A 14923-nucleotide genomic window follows, 5' to 3' on the forward strand; every position below is an offset into this window, starting at 1 on the left:
CACTGCATCCACAAAACTTATGGCAGGGGTGGTGAGGCACAGGAACAGGTTGTCACATCCCTGGAAGCATTCAAAGCAAGGTTGGACAGGACTTTGAGCAACCTGGTCTAGTGGAAGATGTCCCTGTCCATGGCATGTGGAACTGGGTGGTCTCCAAAGTCCCTTCCAACCCAAACCATTCTTTGATTCCAAACACTGTGGGACTTGAATTTAGCCCTCATGGGAAGAGAGGAAGGTGGAGCTCCAAGGATGAGACTGGGAATGTTCAGGGCATGCCCTGTGTGCTGTGGACACCATGGACTGTCACAACTCACTGCTCAAACCCAAAAAGACTGCAAATGATCCCAGCACACAGGGCACAAGAAGTTGTTTCATTACAGGGAAAACCCTGTTGCCTCAAGGAAAAAAAAAAAAAAAGGAACTGGGAAACAAGTATTGCAGCCTTTGAAATGAAAATATATCTGCCCTAACCAAGGAAATGTTATTCCAATTGCAATCCAAAGCCCTTTCTCCCCTGCAATGTTTCTCAAAAGAGCAGTTCATTTGTATGAGATGCCCTGAGGTATCTACCTCCAGCCTTTGCCTCCAGCCTTTCTGTCAGGGCAGATGCATTCCAGTGATCGTGGCCCAGGAGCTGAGATGTGCCACTGATCACAGAGCCAAGCTCTTGGTTCTCTGTCAGGCAGAGTGTTAAATGCACCTTCACCCTCTGCACCTTCCCAAGGGGAGGATGTTATTCAGCTTAAGAAATTCTCCTGATATTCAGGTTCAATTCCGCAGTTCCTTCCATTTTCTCATTACCCCCACGTGTTCACAGCACTGTAAAAATTTCTTCTCCGAGGGTGATACATTTTGGGCAACAACAGGCAGTTTAACATGTCCTGATAGAGGAATGACATTATGTTTTGTGTTCTGAGCCAACCAAATCACAGAGCAAATGTAAGAAAATCCCCACGTGTGGAATTCTGTCAGCCAAGTCCATGAGAGGTGGGAGAGGCTGGAAATTGTAGAATCACAGCCTGGTTTGGGTGGGAAGGGACCTTCAAGATCATCTCATTCCAAACCCCTGCAATGGGCAAGGACACCTTCCACTATTGCAGGGTGCTCCAAGCCCTGTCCAACCTGGCCTTGGACACTTCCAGGGATGGGGCAGCCACAGCTTCTCTGGGCAACCTGTGCCAGGGCCTGCCCACCCTCTGAGTAAACAATGGCAAAGAGACATGATGGAGCTGTGGGGGAAAACATTTTAGGGTGGGGATGGAGGATCATCAGTTGGAGGATGACATGGATGAGGGAACCCTGCAAAAGTCCTGCAGGTGTTTGGATGACAGGCCCAGCCAGCATGAGGATGAGCAGAGTCCACGTGTGTGGCCTGAGCATGGTGCAGGAAGGGGCTGGGGGATGATGTCCCTGCTGGAAATAATGAAGCCTGTGATGTGACTTTGAGTTAATTTAATCTGATTGAACAGATTTCTCCATACTGCCCCTTTCCCCTCCCCACACACACACTCTGCCTCCCCCCTCCCCCCTTAAATAAACCTCCTGCTCATTTACTCTGAGTGGCTGCAATCAGCCTTAGATTAGTGCCGCAGATAATGTTAATAATATGCTAATGTTTCATTAGTTGAAAGCCTCTTTGGAGCATGGGGTTTCTTTTTTTATGTCACTGCGCTGTGGATCTGCCATCAGCGTGGCTGGAGAAAGGCAAAAATGCATGAGCTGGGAGCCCCATGGCTCTTCTCTGCTGCTCCTTTCATAGTCCCTGTGTTTGCACAGGAGAAGGGGAGGGAGGGAATCCCCAGGGAACTGCTTCCAACAGGGACACTCAGCAGAGAGGAGCTTTTTCTCCACTGATCCTGGATTTTTCCCTGCTGTCCCATTGCATGTGCGAGGAGAGGCTGCTGCCTGGCAGGGGGAGCAGGGGCTGATGTCACACTTTGTCACTGCTGTCACACTTATTCACTGATGTCACACTTTGTCACTGATGTCACACTGTCACTGATGTCACACTTTGTCACTGATGTCACACTTGGCATTGATGTCACACTGTCACTGATGTCACACTTTGTCACTGATGTCACACTTATTCACTGATGTCTCACTTTGTCACTGATGTCACACATTCACTGATGTCACACTTATTCACTGATGTCACACATTCACTGATGTCACACTTATTCACTGATGTCTCACTTTGTCACTGATGTCACACTGTCACTGATGTCACACTTTGTCACTGATGTCACACTTTGTCATTGATGTCACACTTTGTCATTGATGTCACACTTTGTCATTGATGTCACACTTACTGATGTCTCACTTTGTCACTGATGTCACACTGTCACTGATGTCACACTTTGTCACTGATGTCTCACTTTGTCACTGATGTCACACATTCACTGATGTCACAGTTATTCACTGATGTCTCACTTTGTCACAGATGTCACACTGTCACTGATGTCACACTTGGCATTGATGTCACACTTTGTCACTGATGTCACACTTTGTCATTGATGTCACACTTTGTCACTGATGTCACACTTTGTCACTCACTCCAAAGGAGACTCCCATCCATCTCCAGACCCTCTAAACGCTCAGTGCCATTTGGGATCCTCTCCTGGCCTCCAGCTGCCACCCAGGATGGTCCAGGTCTCCCATGGGTGCCCCCATGCATCTCTGGGATGCCTTAAAATATCTCAGCTGGCACTAGACACCTGTGTATGGGCAAACTAAAGGAGCTTAAGCCCCATTCTGACTACTGTGGGAATTCAAACATAGTGGGAATTCAAACTAGAGTGGGAATTCCAACATCCTTTCTAGTTGAAGACATTGGTGCTGAATTCTCTCCCATACCCCCACAGATATTCTTATGGTTCTGGGCACTGCAGCAGTTAAACACTTTGACATTTTTCCACCTGAAATCCCTCAGAAATGCTGCCATTCCCACGTAATACAGGAAAACTGGGACCTGTTTAGCCAAAGTGCTCCATCCTTGAGAAAATCCTTTAGATTCTGGGACATTCTGACTTCGTCTTGGTGCTCTGATCTCCACACCAGACTCCTCAGCTCCCCCAGCAGCCACATCCCAAACCATGTGTTCCCTTACTCTCCTTGCAGTCCAGTACCCAGTGCTGGGCCATACTGGGGGGTCTCACTCACCAGTTGCTCTTCCAGGTGTGCCTCACGTGGGGGTCATGGATGTTGTGTTTGTCAGCCTGCTCATCCAGGAAATCAAACATGTATTTGATAGCCAGGGGGAGGGCACTGCCACGGTGGGCAGTGCTGAAGATGGTCTCAAAGAGGTCATCTACGAATTTCTGGAGGGTGCCCTGTTAGGAGAAGGAAGGGAAGGAGAACATGAGATCACAAGTGGGAAGAGGATGTTGAGTTTTGGTACCCTGCTGGAAACAGAAAATGTCTGTGGATCAGGGCTCTGAGGGTGTGACTGAAAAGTGGGAGCCATCCAGTATCAGTTAAAGGGGACATGATTTGGGAATTTCAATACTGGGGTCTTTAAGAAGGCAAGTGCATCATCACCATAACCACTACACCTGGTTGTCAGCCAGGTGGAGCAGGTCCAGATGCTCCCTGTCCTCTCTGCTCTGAGCACTCCCTGCCAGGAAAGAGAGCTGAGCTGAGGTGGGACACCTGGCCCCATCTCAGGTATATGGTGATGGAAAGTCCCTGGTTTGTTCCCACTGAGATTCCTCTCCTCTGCATCCCATCCACAACTGCTTTAGTGCACTCATGAGATAAAACCCAGCAATTTTCTATGCTGGCTTTTCACTCAGGACTGTTTTTTAAGCTGGGAATAGAAGTCAGATGGCTGTAGAGCACAGCAGAAGGTGTCAGTGAGACAAATAGGACACGAGTACCTGGAGACAGGCAGCTGGTTTATGTGTGTGACTAGTCTAATAAATAACACCACCTTCATCTTCATTCCCAAGAGGCCTCCTCATTTCTTACTATCCACTGGCATGAGGCTAAGGCAAATCCTGAAAGCAATGCATGGATGTGACATGCACTGCTCTGTAGTTATGTCCACTGCAGAGGTCTCCTTCTGCTCCTCTGGGAGGAGAATCCCAGCTCCTGGGCTTGGAGAACTACCTTGGATGAGCTGGTGAGGACAGCTGACCTTTAGCAAGAAGGAGAGGAGCTGGAATAGGGTTGGACAGGGGGGCAGCAGAGCAGCTTTAGGCTGGGCTTTGAGGGGAACCAGGCAAGGCACATTTTCTCTACCACCAGAGTTTCATAGGCATTTATATGTGAATAAACCACAGAGAAGTGAAAATACACACACAAAAAAATCTGAATCTCCAGCAAACATTTCCAGATATGCAAAATAAAACTCTCCTATTTCTCTGCAGACACAGGAAAGAAATTTCTCCTTCCTTGGAATGAAGCACCGGGTTCCACCAGAGTGGCCCAAGTTTACACAGAGCAAACAAACACTTCATTAGAAAGGTGGTGTCTTGATTTATTCTTTGGGAAACCAACAGAGGCACCTTTTCCTTGTGTGAACTCCTACGAGGTGAGTAAAGCCCTGCAGCACGTCTGACTCAGAAAGGGGAAATCTTGTTGGGCTGCCATGGAAGAGCTGCCCTCAGGTTCAGTTTCTGGAGAGAATTAGCTCTCTGCATGCTCACCCACACAAACACAAAGGAAACCTCGGAGGCTTTTAGGCAGGAGACTCCAGGGCTCCGAGGTCAGGGATTTACCGGAATAAAAATCATTGTCAGTTTAACTAAGTATTCCTGGGGATTGTATTACCAGCAGTTGCTCTCTGTCCTCTTTCCCTCCCTCAAATGGTCAGGATGTGAAAAGAAAATTGTTCAACCCAAGAGGAGAAACAATAAACCCCCAACCCTCCCCACTTCTGCTGTTTCTGTGCAAGTCTTGCAGCTGCTTTCCTGCCATCTCCACCAAAGAAAACCACCAAAACCACTAACAAAAAAAACCCCACAAGCAACACAAGTGTTGAATTTGTGACCCAGAACAGAAAGCAAAAGCAGTTCAGTGGTGGGGTAGGGGACATATCCCCAGACAGTGTAAATCAGCACTGGTCCAATGCCTGCTGCTTTACACCAGCTGGGGCCAGAGCCCTGGGGAGCATCATTTTCTCTTTAGCTTGTGTGATCCATGAAAGCATCTTGATGCCAGGGAATGGGGCATGGACCAGGGACTAAAGACAAAGCCACCAAACCCCCCTCCAACACAGCCGGAGTGAGGCTGCAGGCAGAATAAGACAAAATGAGTTGAGGAATAAATGTGTAGATAAAACTACAAGGGGGGTCTGTCTGATGGGTAAACTCAGATGGTGTTTGCATGAACACATGAAATTGTGTTTGTGCCTTTTCTCATCCTGACTAAAAATGATAATCAAAACTCTGGATGTGTCTGGGGAGTCCACTCAGGATGTCCCTGCTCTGCTTCCACATGACTTAATCTGTACTTTCTCTTTGGAGACCCTGAGCTTTCCATGTCTCAGTGGGGATCTGCTCTCCTTGGAGCTGGCCATCCACGAGCCACATCTCAGTCAACTTAACCCCCTGCCAAGACATCAGCACAAAAGCCTTTATTGGCCATGGGGGGAGGTGGAGAAAAAGGTTTTGTACTGCAGAACTCAGGGGTTTGTGGCACAGGAGCCCATTTCAGGATGTGAGGCCTGACACATCCTTGGAACCTCATCTGGGCACATTTACTCCCTTGGTAAATTTTGGTAAAAATTAGAAACCACTATAATTGAAACCCACAGCACTTCCCCCTGTGCTGACTCTCCACCAGTCTCACAGCCCTGGGTTCTTTCTCCTCATTGCTTTTCCAATGTCCCCTTTTTGACTCTGCTTTCTGAGTTCAAGCTCCTTTCCCTACATGCTTGGAGCAGCCTTTTTGCTCTATTTTCCTTCTAGTCTTTATCCATCCTTGGAGTGGTCTCTCATTCCTCCTTGGCAAGAAATCCCACCACCATCCTAAACCCAACATTTCTCTCTCTCTTCTCCGCCCCCACCACATAACATACCTTGGTGGCAAGCAGCCTGGTCAGGTAGATCTCAGAAACCATCTTGCTGCCTCTGTCACCCTCTTTTTGGTCCCCATGCTCGTGGTTCTTCACCAAGTGCCACATCTTGACGCCGCTCTCCAGGTCGGGGGTGATCATGGGCGTGCGGGAGCGGAGGCTGTCGGGGCTGCCCGTGTAGCGGATCATGTTTTCTGCAGAGAGAGGTTCACATGTCTCAGCCCCAGGAGCTCTTGCATTGGCATTTTCAGGGAATGTGCTGATGATATGCCACCAAATAGAAGGTTTGCAAAGCATGATGTGAGTGATTAGCTCAGCAGAGCCAAGGGGAGGCAGCCAAGCCAGATGTGATACCAATATCTACATTATTAAATTAAATGAGGTTCAAGCACTGATTTCCAGTTGTCCACACTCTTTACCTTGTTCCCTGGGGAAATCTTTGGCCTGGGATCACTGGCACTGTCAGTGCCAGACACTGCCCAGATTCAGGGGACAATACCAGTTACTCATAGTGACCAGTATGGCTGAGTAACTGGTTTCACCCATATGGATGTTTGGCTTAGAAATACTGATGTATCCAATGTGACCTCTTGTGTAGCTCCACATCCCCAGGTTTAGAAGGAGCTGCCTTCCCTTCCTCCTTTGGCACCAAAGCAATGAAATAATTCCTGCCCAGCCATCCCCTTCACTCCCAGCTCCAAAATCTTGTTTGCACAGAAATAAAGCAGAACCCCAGACTGGCCCACACAAATTTCCTCTCCAAGGATGCTTTGAGCCTCCAAAGTTTACCCCCCTTTGCCTCTGAGTGATGGCACAAAGTATTCCCCTCTCCCTGACCTTCCAGCACTGCTGCAGATCCAGGTTTTTCCAATCATAATTAATAGAAGTGTTGCACCTTTCTGTAGCAAGATCTGAATCAGCCTCATTAATGCATTACCAATCTCTACATATTAATTATCCAATGGAATATCCTTTTTCTCTCTGGATGCTGTTTTCTTAATTGCAATTAACAATCACTTCTGACCCACCACATCTTCTCCTCCCCCTGCCTCCTTCCCCACTCCCTCCTCCTGAAAAATCAAATGGCAAAAGAATTAAAGAAATCCAACAGAAATTAACCCCCCTCAAGTCTTCCTTTTCAAAGGTCACTGTGTCTCTCAGTAATTGCAACAACATGGAAAAGAGGATGAATATTAATAAGGCCTGGGGGATTGTTTATGTCCTTGGAGAGAGCAGAAAGGGGCTCCTCTGGACATTGGGTAACTGTGCTTTCCCTCAAGACAGAGGGAATAAGAAGGACTGGAGATGCTTTAATAAATTAAAAATAATAATAATAATGTGACATATCAGCAATGTCCAGGTTGGAAGGTGGTTTTGCAGTGCTCTGATTGCACATCACAGATGTTTTGCTTTGCTGTCCAGCATCACCTCAGTGAGACCTGTCCTGGGCTGCAGTTCCAGGTCAGGGGAGAAAGGTGTGAGAAGGTGTGAGTGAGACTCAGAAGGTCCCTGTTTGGCTCTACAGAAGACTTTCCACCTGGTCTCTCTTTCACAGCTGTCTCCTTCTCAGCTGTCTCATGGGTAAAGTGGGAACAACAACCCACTGCCTTGAGAAACACTGATACAAGACTCTGTGGGGGACATTCAGTGACCTAAGATGTAGGCAGCTAATTAAATAGGCTCCTCTTTTCATTAATGAGGGAGAGCAATCTCCCCAAGAGTGATCCAGCCATTTGGATCAACAGCTTGAACCAGAGGCTTTTCCTTCTGCCATCCCTCAAGCAATCTTATCAATGAATCCTCTGCCCATCAGCCTCTCTGCTGGTGCCCAGTGTCTCGTGACCACCACAGTGTTTGGGATCTCTCCCCCAGTGCCCTCCCAGTCCACACCAGCACACAGATCCTTACCATACTTGCTGGCTGATGTCCTGGAGACCGTGGAGTTGTTGACTGCATTGTAGGCAGTGACTTGCTTGGAGACCAAAGCTACCACAGATCCATCTGGCACCTGTAGAGCAAAAGAGACTTGGTCAATAAGCTTATGAACTGGCTGAGGACCATGCCAAGGGCAGCAGAAATCCAAGCAGCAGAAACTGAGCTGCCAATCAGTGTCAATGGAGGCAGCACAGCAGTTTTGGCTCCAAGCTTCAAATGCTTTCTTCAGTGACTTGGTCTTTTAAGAAAGAATGGAGAAAATCTGCTGTTACACAACTAGAATCCTGCACTTGGGCACTGGGACAACTGATGGCAGATTCTGCTCCATTCAGCTCTTGGCTCAAAGCCCATTGATGACAATGTGAGCCATAGAATCATTTAGGTTGGAAAAGACTTCTAAGATCACTGAGTCCAACCATTAACCCAGCAGTGCCATGTTCATCCCTAAACCATGTCCCCAAGGGCCACATCCAGAGGCCTTTCAAACACTTCCAGGGATGGGTTTTTGAATTAATCTCAGTAAATCTGAAAGTAGGTTCTTGTCAAGGAAGCTCTTAAGCAGAAGAGGAGAGTGAGAAGAGTAAAATCATCTGAGTAATTTCAAACAAGTTTGTCTGTCCCACAAGGATGATAAAACTGGTGGGAAATGTTCTATTCCTCCCACCTTGATTGCAGGTGATCTCAGGGTACTGAGGGCAGAAATGGATGTCTGCATTTTTCATTTCATAGTATCATAGAATCATAGAATGGATTGGGTTGGAAAAGACCTCCGAGATCATCGAGTCCAACCCTTGGTCCAACTCCAGTCCCTTTACCAGATCATGGCACTCAGTGCCATGGCCAAGCTCAGCTGAAAACCCTCCAGGGATGGGGAATCCACCCCCTCTCTGGGCAGCCCATTCCAATGCCTGAGCACTCTCTCTGCAAAGAAGTTTTTTCTGGTCTCCAACTTCAATTTCCCCTGGCAGAGCTTGAGCCCATCGTGCCCCCTTGTCCTATTGCTGAGTGCCTGGGAGAAGAGACCAACCCCCACCTGGCCAGAACTTCCCTTCAGGGAGTTCCAGACAGTGCTGAGGTCACCTCTGAGCCTCCTCTTCTCCAGGCTGAACACCCCCAGCTCCCTCAGCCTCTCCCCATAGGGCTTGTGCTCCAGATTTCAACCCTCTCAACTGCCTCAACCTTCCACGGGGCAAATCCACTGCTGGACTGAAGTGACTCCCACAACTTTTCTCTTTGCTGCATCCCCTGAGACAGGGAAAAGCAGCAGCTTTGGAGTGGCTGAGCTCCAGGGTGTCCTGGGATGGTGTTACAGGAGAACACAGAGCTTTCTAACACGATCCAGACCTCCCATTCCTACAGCAAGGCATGTGGGTCCCATATCAGAAACACCAAAAGACCCATATCAGGACCATCTGTGATAAATAAGACATCACAAAAAGGAGACTGGGTAAACCCACCCCCCCTGCTAACAACTAACTCTTGTCTGTGTAATAATATTAATTAGCACTTGCGTGGAGTTTTTCATCTTCAAAGCACTGCAGAGGCTAATTAAATAACCCCTCAGCTATCAGGGAAGGCAATTATTGGCCCTTTGTAGTTTTAGCCCCACACTACAGAGGGGACACTGAGGCCAAAGGAATATCAGTGTCTGTCCCAGTGTGCTCCGTGTGAGCCCTGAGGACAGACAGACAACCAGGTACCGTGGCAGCCTGTGCTGCCACAGCTCATCACAGAGCCTGGAGCTTGTTGCCTGAAGTGAAAAGAAAAAAAAAAGAGTGGAAAAAGCACAGAAAGAACATTATGCCTGATTTGTTGATGAAATAAAATTGAAAATGTCCCTCTTCTCTCTGGGAAAAAAAAAAATAAAATAAAAAAGTCAGTCAGCGATGCTTCAGTCAATGTGAAGGGGAAAAGTTTTGTTTCTTTTTCAAATTATTGCTTGCTGCCTCCTCAGGTCAGCTCTTAAATGAAAAGAGGAAATAATCTTGTTATGAAACATAGATTGCTGAAGTGTGATTGAGGAAAGGACAAAATTGTCAGCATTAGATTAAACTTAATGAGGTGCTTTTTTTGTTGGGTTGCTTTTTGTTGTTTTTTTTTGTTTTCCAAGGGAGAAGCTTCTGACTAAAACTCCATTTTTTTATTAAATCTATCACTTGTGTAAGATGTTTTCAGACATCTTTAGCCCTCTGTTGTGAGTTTCAAGGTCATGTAGGGAGGAAGAAAAGCCCTGTCCCAAAGCAGACCAGGACAGGGATTCAAAACAAGTGTTCCTGGGTCAGTGACAACCCCACTGCCCCATGGTCTCCAGCCATGCTGCTTCCCACCTCCAGCTTCCAGACACGAAGCCTCCCTCTTCCCATTTTCCTTTCTTCCATCCTTCTGAACTCTGCTCAGATTAGAAGGCCATCAATGCATTGAAAAAGGGGGCATGGAAGGCCTTGGGGTTCTTTTGTCTACATGAGAAATCTTAACTTGTGTTGTTTTCATGACCACATTTCTTCTTCACACCCTTCACTCACCAGGGTTGTCCCTTCTTGGAGTAACAGAGAATTTTTAATACCCTTTCTAACTTTATGCAGGGTAATGATGACAAGGAGAGTGGAAGGGGGTGGATGTACCAACATGGGGGTTCTGCCCAGTTATTGCCCACTCAACCATTCTTTACCTCTGCATTTTATAGTCCTAAAATCATAGAATCACAGAATCATTAAGGCTGGAAAAGACCTTCAAGACCATCAAGTCCAACTGTTCCCTCACCACTCCCAAGGCCATCACTAAACCATGTCCGCAAGTGCCACATTGTTTTTTGAACACTTCCAGAGATGCTGATTCCACAAGAAAAAAAATATTTTCTCCTTCTCCTTTCTGTTTTACTGGCTGATCTAACTCCCACCCACCCTCTCACACAGTTACCTGATAGTGTGCCAGCGTGTTGAGCCTCTTCCAGTCATTCTCTATCTTGGTTGTGATGTCCTCATCCTGCAGGATCATCCTTGCCCCGCTCGCCTGTCGCCACTCTGTGAGGAGAACACTGAGCTGTGAGACAGGGGCAGAGCCCTGGCAATAATCCCTGTGCCCACAACCCATGTGGACACACATCTTCAGCCTGCACATCAGGCAGTGATTACTCCCAGGGCTTAACTCTTAGTTTACTTTTATCTCTGTTCTTGCCCCAAAGTGGCTGTTTCCAAGACCAACCTGTCCTTCCCATGGGAGAGGAGCAAATGTCATCTGTGTCAGGGACAGAAATCCACTCCTGCCTCTCTTTGAACAGCCTTTATAAATATTTGAGAGATGTGCACCAACCCTAACTCTACCCCAGCCACAGAGGGGGCTCCCCTGGGCACAGCAGTGTCTTGTTTAGCACCCAAGCCTGTTTTGAGCTGAGTTCATCTCCATTAGTGCTCACAAACACCTCTTGCATCTCCAGCAGTGATGGAGAACAGGAAGCCCTTGGCTTCAGGAATAATAGAGACACAATGGGGAGAAGAGTCAAAAACAGATCCAATCCCTGCTCTCTGGAGGATTTAATCTCCACCAGCCTTCAGGACATGCCTGTGGACAGAAGGGCTCCTTTTTCTGACCACATCCAGTTCTCCAGCCTCTCCCATGAAATGATGAATCCCCCTCCTGGGGCAGCCTGGCGCTTCCCAGGGTACCACTTTTTGCTCCAATCTTGGAGGATGCTCCACAGAATCACAGAGTCATCAAGGTTGGAAAAGCCTTCTAAGATCACAGGGTCATTGTGGAGGATTGTCACAGCTGTCCCCACAGAGCACTCACAGACTTGTTTAAAGCAAGGAAAATCTAAACATGGCCCAAAGGAGACAAATGTTCTGCCACCTGCTGACACCAGGGAAAGCTGTGGCTTCATCACAACCTGGAGCATTCAAAGCTCTCTCCTTGGTTGTGTCTCAGCCAGAGTGACCCAGCCAAACACAGTTTAGCCACAGCCAAAGCAGAAAGGCCATTCATTTGCAGGACTTAATTAAAATGAACTCTTGGATATGGAGCCATCACCTGCCCTCCTTGCTTGTTTTTCCTAATACAAAAAGGCAAGGACCATTGCACATTTCTTTTGGTTTTCAGCAGTTTTCTTATCACGTAATTAAAATGCAATGGGAAAGCTGCACTTGTCTTTATTATTCATTTAAATTAGCAGAAAGAGGTCAGCAACTGTGTTTATTGCTGGGTGTTACTTTGGCTGGAGATACTCAGAGAGTAAGCAAAGGTTGTGTTGGCTGAGCACTGATCCTGAACTGCCCTTTAGCTACTCCAGCTCCTTAGATCCTCCCCTACATTATCCCTGGGATGTCTGGGGATGATGCTCTTTGTTCATTCCCCCCTGGACTGCATTCCTGGAAGCTCTCTGGTCCCACACATTGCTTGGAAGAGCACAGAATGCTGAAGTTCAGGGTGGGCTGAGAAGTGGTCCTTTTAGAAAGTGCCCCAAAGGATGCCAAAGCCAATTTTGCTGTCACAGAATGTCTCTTCTGTGCCTTCCTTGTGGTCCTCTGGGGTTGTGTCTCTTTGATCTCCCTCCTTCAGGGCTCTGCATGTTCCTGTGGTCTGTCTCTCTCTTGACTAATCTTTGAGGAGAGCCACAGACACTCAGGTTGTGTTTTGGGAGAGCTGCACAGGTTCCTGGTGTTGGGCTCTGACAGGAGGGTGGGCACAGCTTTCCTCACTCTGTGCTCTACTTCTGTTCAAGGGCTGCACAAGCTCCTCAGAGCAGATTTTCCTCTGCTCCAGGGGAGCTGAGGACATCATGAGATGTCTCTTGGAGCTTTTTGTGCTCCTGCAGAGACACAGGAGATTCCCAAGCCCTTTCCCTTGGCTTTCCTTCAGAGAAGGATCATGTAAAGAAGAGGAAGGGCCAGTTTGACCGCACAAGACAAGGAGGAAAACACTGCAGGGCATGCTCAGAGCACTGGCTTCAATTTTGCCCTGACCAAACACAAGTGACTCCATCAGACACCTGAGCAGTGCCAGGGGAAGGACCCCCAGCTCCTCCCAGTCCCACTGCACATTCCCTTCCCTCCGTGAGTGCCAGCCCAGGTGGTCACACACCCACCTGGCAGGAAATGCAGAGGGAATGGGAAGGGAAAAGGTGACCCTGCCAAGCCTTTTCCCAGCACTAAGTGAGCACTGTCAGCGCTGTCCTCGCTGGCAGCCCCTGGCCCTTCTCTCATCAGACGTGAGTGCTCCTCGGTGAGCCTGCACAAAGGAGAGACACACTCCAATCCAATTTGTTACACTTCCACCTTCCAGGGAGGGGGAGGGAGGTTAAAATCCCATTATCTTTATCAAGCCTTCCAATCAGGAGCAGCAGTAAATGCAAACTCAGGAGACAGCTGCTGTGAAGCCTTTATATTTCATTCAGCAGATAGTGTATCTTTTCATTGCACGCAGGAATTACTTCTTTTTTTTTCCTTTCTCTTTTTTTTTTTTTCCAAGAAACAACCTTTCTGTTCAACTTGACTGGGAAAAAGGAAATTCCAGAGGCCTTTGACAAAGAGGTGCCTTTCTGAGCTCCAGCAGTGCCTGGCTAGGGAATGACACTATGGGGAGGTGAAAGGTGGGGAGATCCTGCACCTCAAATCCAACAGAAAATGCTGCACCCCCCTCATGCCTTCTCTCTGACCTGGGTGCCCCTGAAAATGCCCATTGAATAAGGGAGAAAAGTGCAGCAGAGGGAACATTTTTCAGAAGCAATTGAAATTCCCAGGTGGATGGAAGACCTGCCAGCTCACTCCAAGTGGCTTCATTTGAGCTACTCATCCTCAGTTGCACCATCCTGTGCACAGCAATTGTGTGTGGAACAAAATGCATGTGGCTCACCCAGACCTGATGCCTGTTCCATGATCACTCGTGCTCCTGAAGAATTAGTCTGAAGAGCTGGGGGGCTGCTTTTAGTCTTACTTTCCAGGTGGGAGGCCTTTTGGCACAGGAAACAGGAAAATAAACCCTCTGTCTGTGTGCTGCAGGCACCAGTATAGCCAAGTGGGTAGGGAAAAAAAAGGGGGTAAATGTCTGTATGATGAGCTCTAGAAAGAGAGGAGAAACTCAGCTCTGTTTCTGGGATGGAGAAAGGACCAACATGGCTGGGAATAAGAGTTCATTTCAGAGCATGCCTGGGAATAACTTCATTCTATATGGAATGAATCACAGAACCACAGAAGGCTTTGGGTGGGAGAGAACCTTAATGATCTTTCAGTTCTCTTCCCCTTCAGGGACACCTTCCACTAGCCCAGGTTGCTCCAAGACCCACCCAACCTGGTCTTGAGTACTTCCAAGGGATGGGGCAGCCACAGCTTCTCTGGGCAACCTGTGCCAGGGCCTCACCACCCTCTGTGTAAAGAATTTCCTTCTAACATCTGATCTAAACCCACTCTCTTAGCTTAAAACCATTTCCTCTTGTCCTGTCCCTCAAGGCCCTTGTCCAAGTCCCTCTCCAGCCCTCTTGGAGCCTCTTTAAGCACTGGAAGGGGCTGTGAGGTCTCCCTGAAATCTTCTTCAGGCTGAACTGCCCCAGCTCTCAGCTTATCTTCAGGACAGATACATGCAAGTTGTCAGCCTTACTCTGTATATCCTGGAGTTGCACCCAGTTTAAACATTTCCAGTTTAAATGAACTCCACAGCTGGTGAGGCAGCAAGAACTTGCCTGACATGGTCCACAATGAGCCTGAAACAGCATCACTGAATGCAAGGCAGCCAACCTGGCAGCTCCCCCCACCTCAGCAGACCCTTTCAAAACACAGCCCAAACACAGGGAAGAGCAAATGCCTCAGCATGAAGCCAAATTCCTGCTTTGTGATCCACACACCTCAATGTTTTCCCAAAGATGAGGTATTTCATTTATGGCGAGGGCTTCAAAACATGATAATAACAAAAATCGCCACTGTGGAAAGAAGTCTCTACTCAGAGGGCTGCAGTTGAGGGGGGTTGGACTAAAATATAACCTCAGGG

General features: G+C 47.9%; 1 protein-coding gene across 1 annotated transcript in view; it reads right to left on the reverse strand.

Annotated features, from left to right (window-relative positions):
• The window catches only part of PLXNA4 (plexin A4), a 538710-nt gene that overhangs the window by 21512 nt on the left and 502275 nt on the right, over positions 1-14923 (reverse strand). Inside the window, exons 26-29 of the mRNA XM_071552881.1 lie at positions 10868-10971; positions 7925-8024; positions 6020-6210; positions 3160-3329 (exon numbers count right to left, since the gene is read on the reverse strand). Of these exons, the coding sequence (XP_071408982.1) occupies positions 3160-3329; positions 6020-6210; positions 7925-8024; positions 10868-10971 (565 nt within the window). The remainder of the gene's footprint in view (positions 1-3159; positions 3330-6019; positions 6211-7924; positions 8025-10867; positions 10972-14923) is intronic.

Source organism: Pithys albifrons, chromosome 3 (assembly GCF_047495875.1).
Source record: "Pithys albifrons albifrons isolate INPA30051 chromosome 3, PitAlb_v1, whole genome shotgun sequence".
NCBI classification, from domain to species: domain Eukaryota; kingdom Metazoa; phylum Chordata; class Aves; order Passeriformes; family Thamnophilidae; genus Pithys; species Pithys albifrons.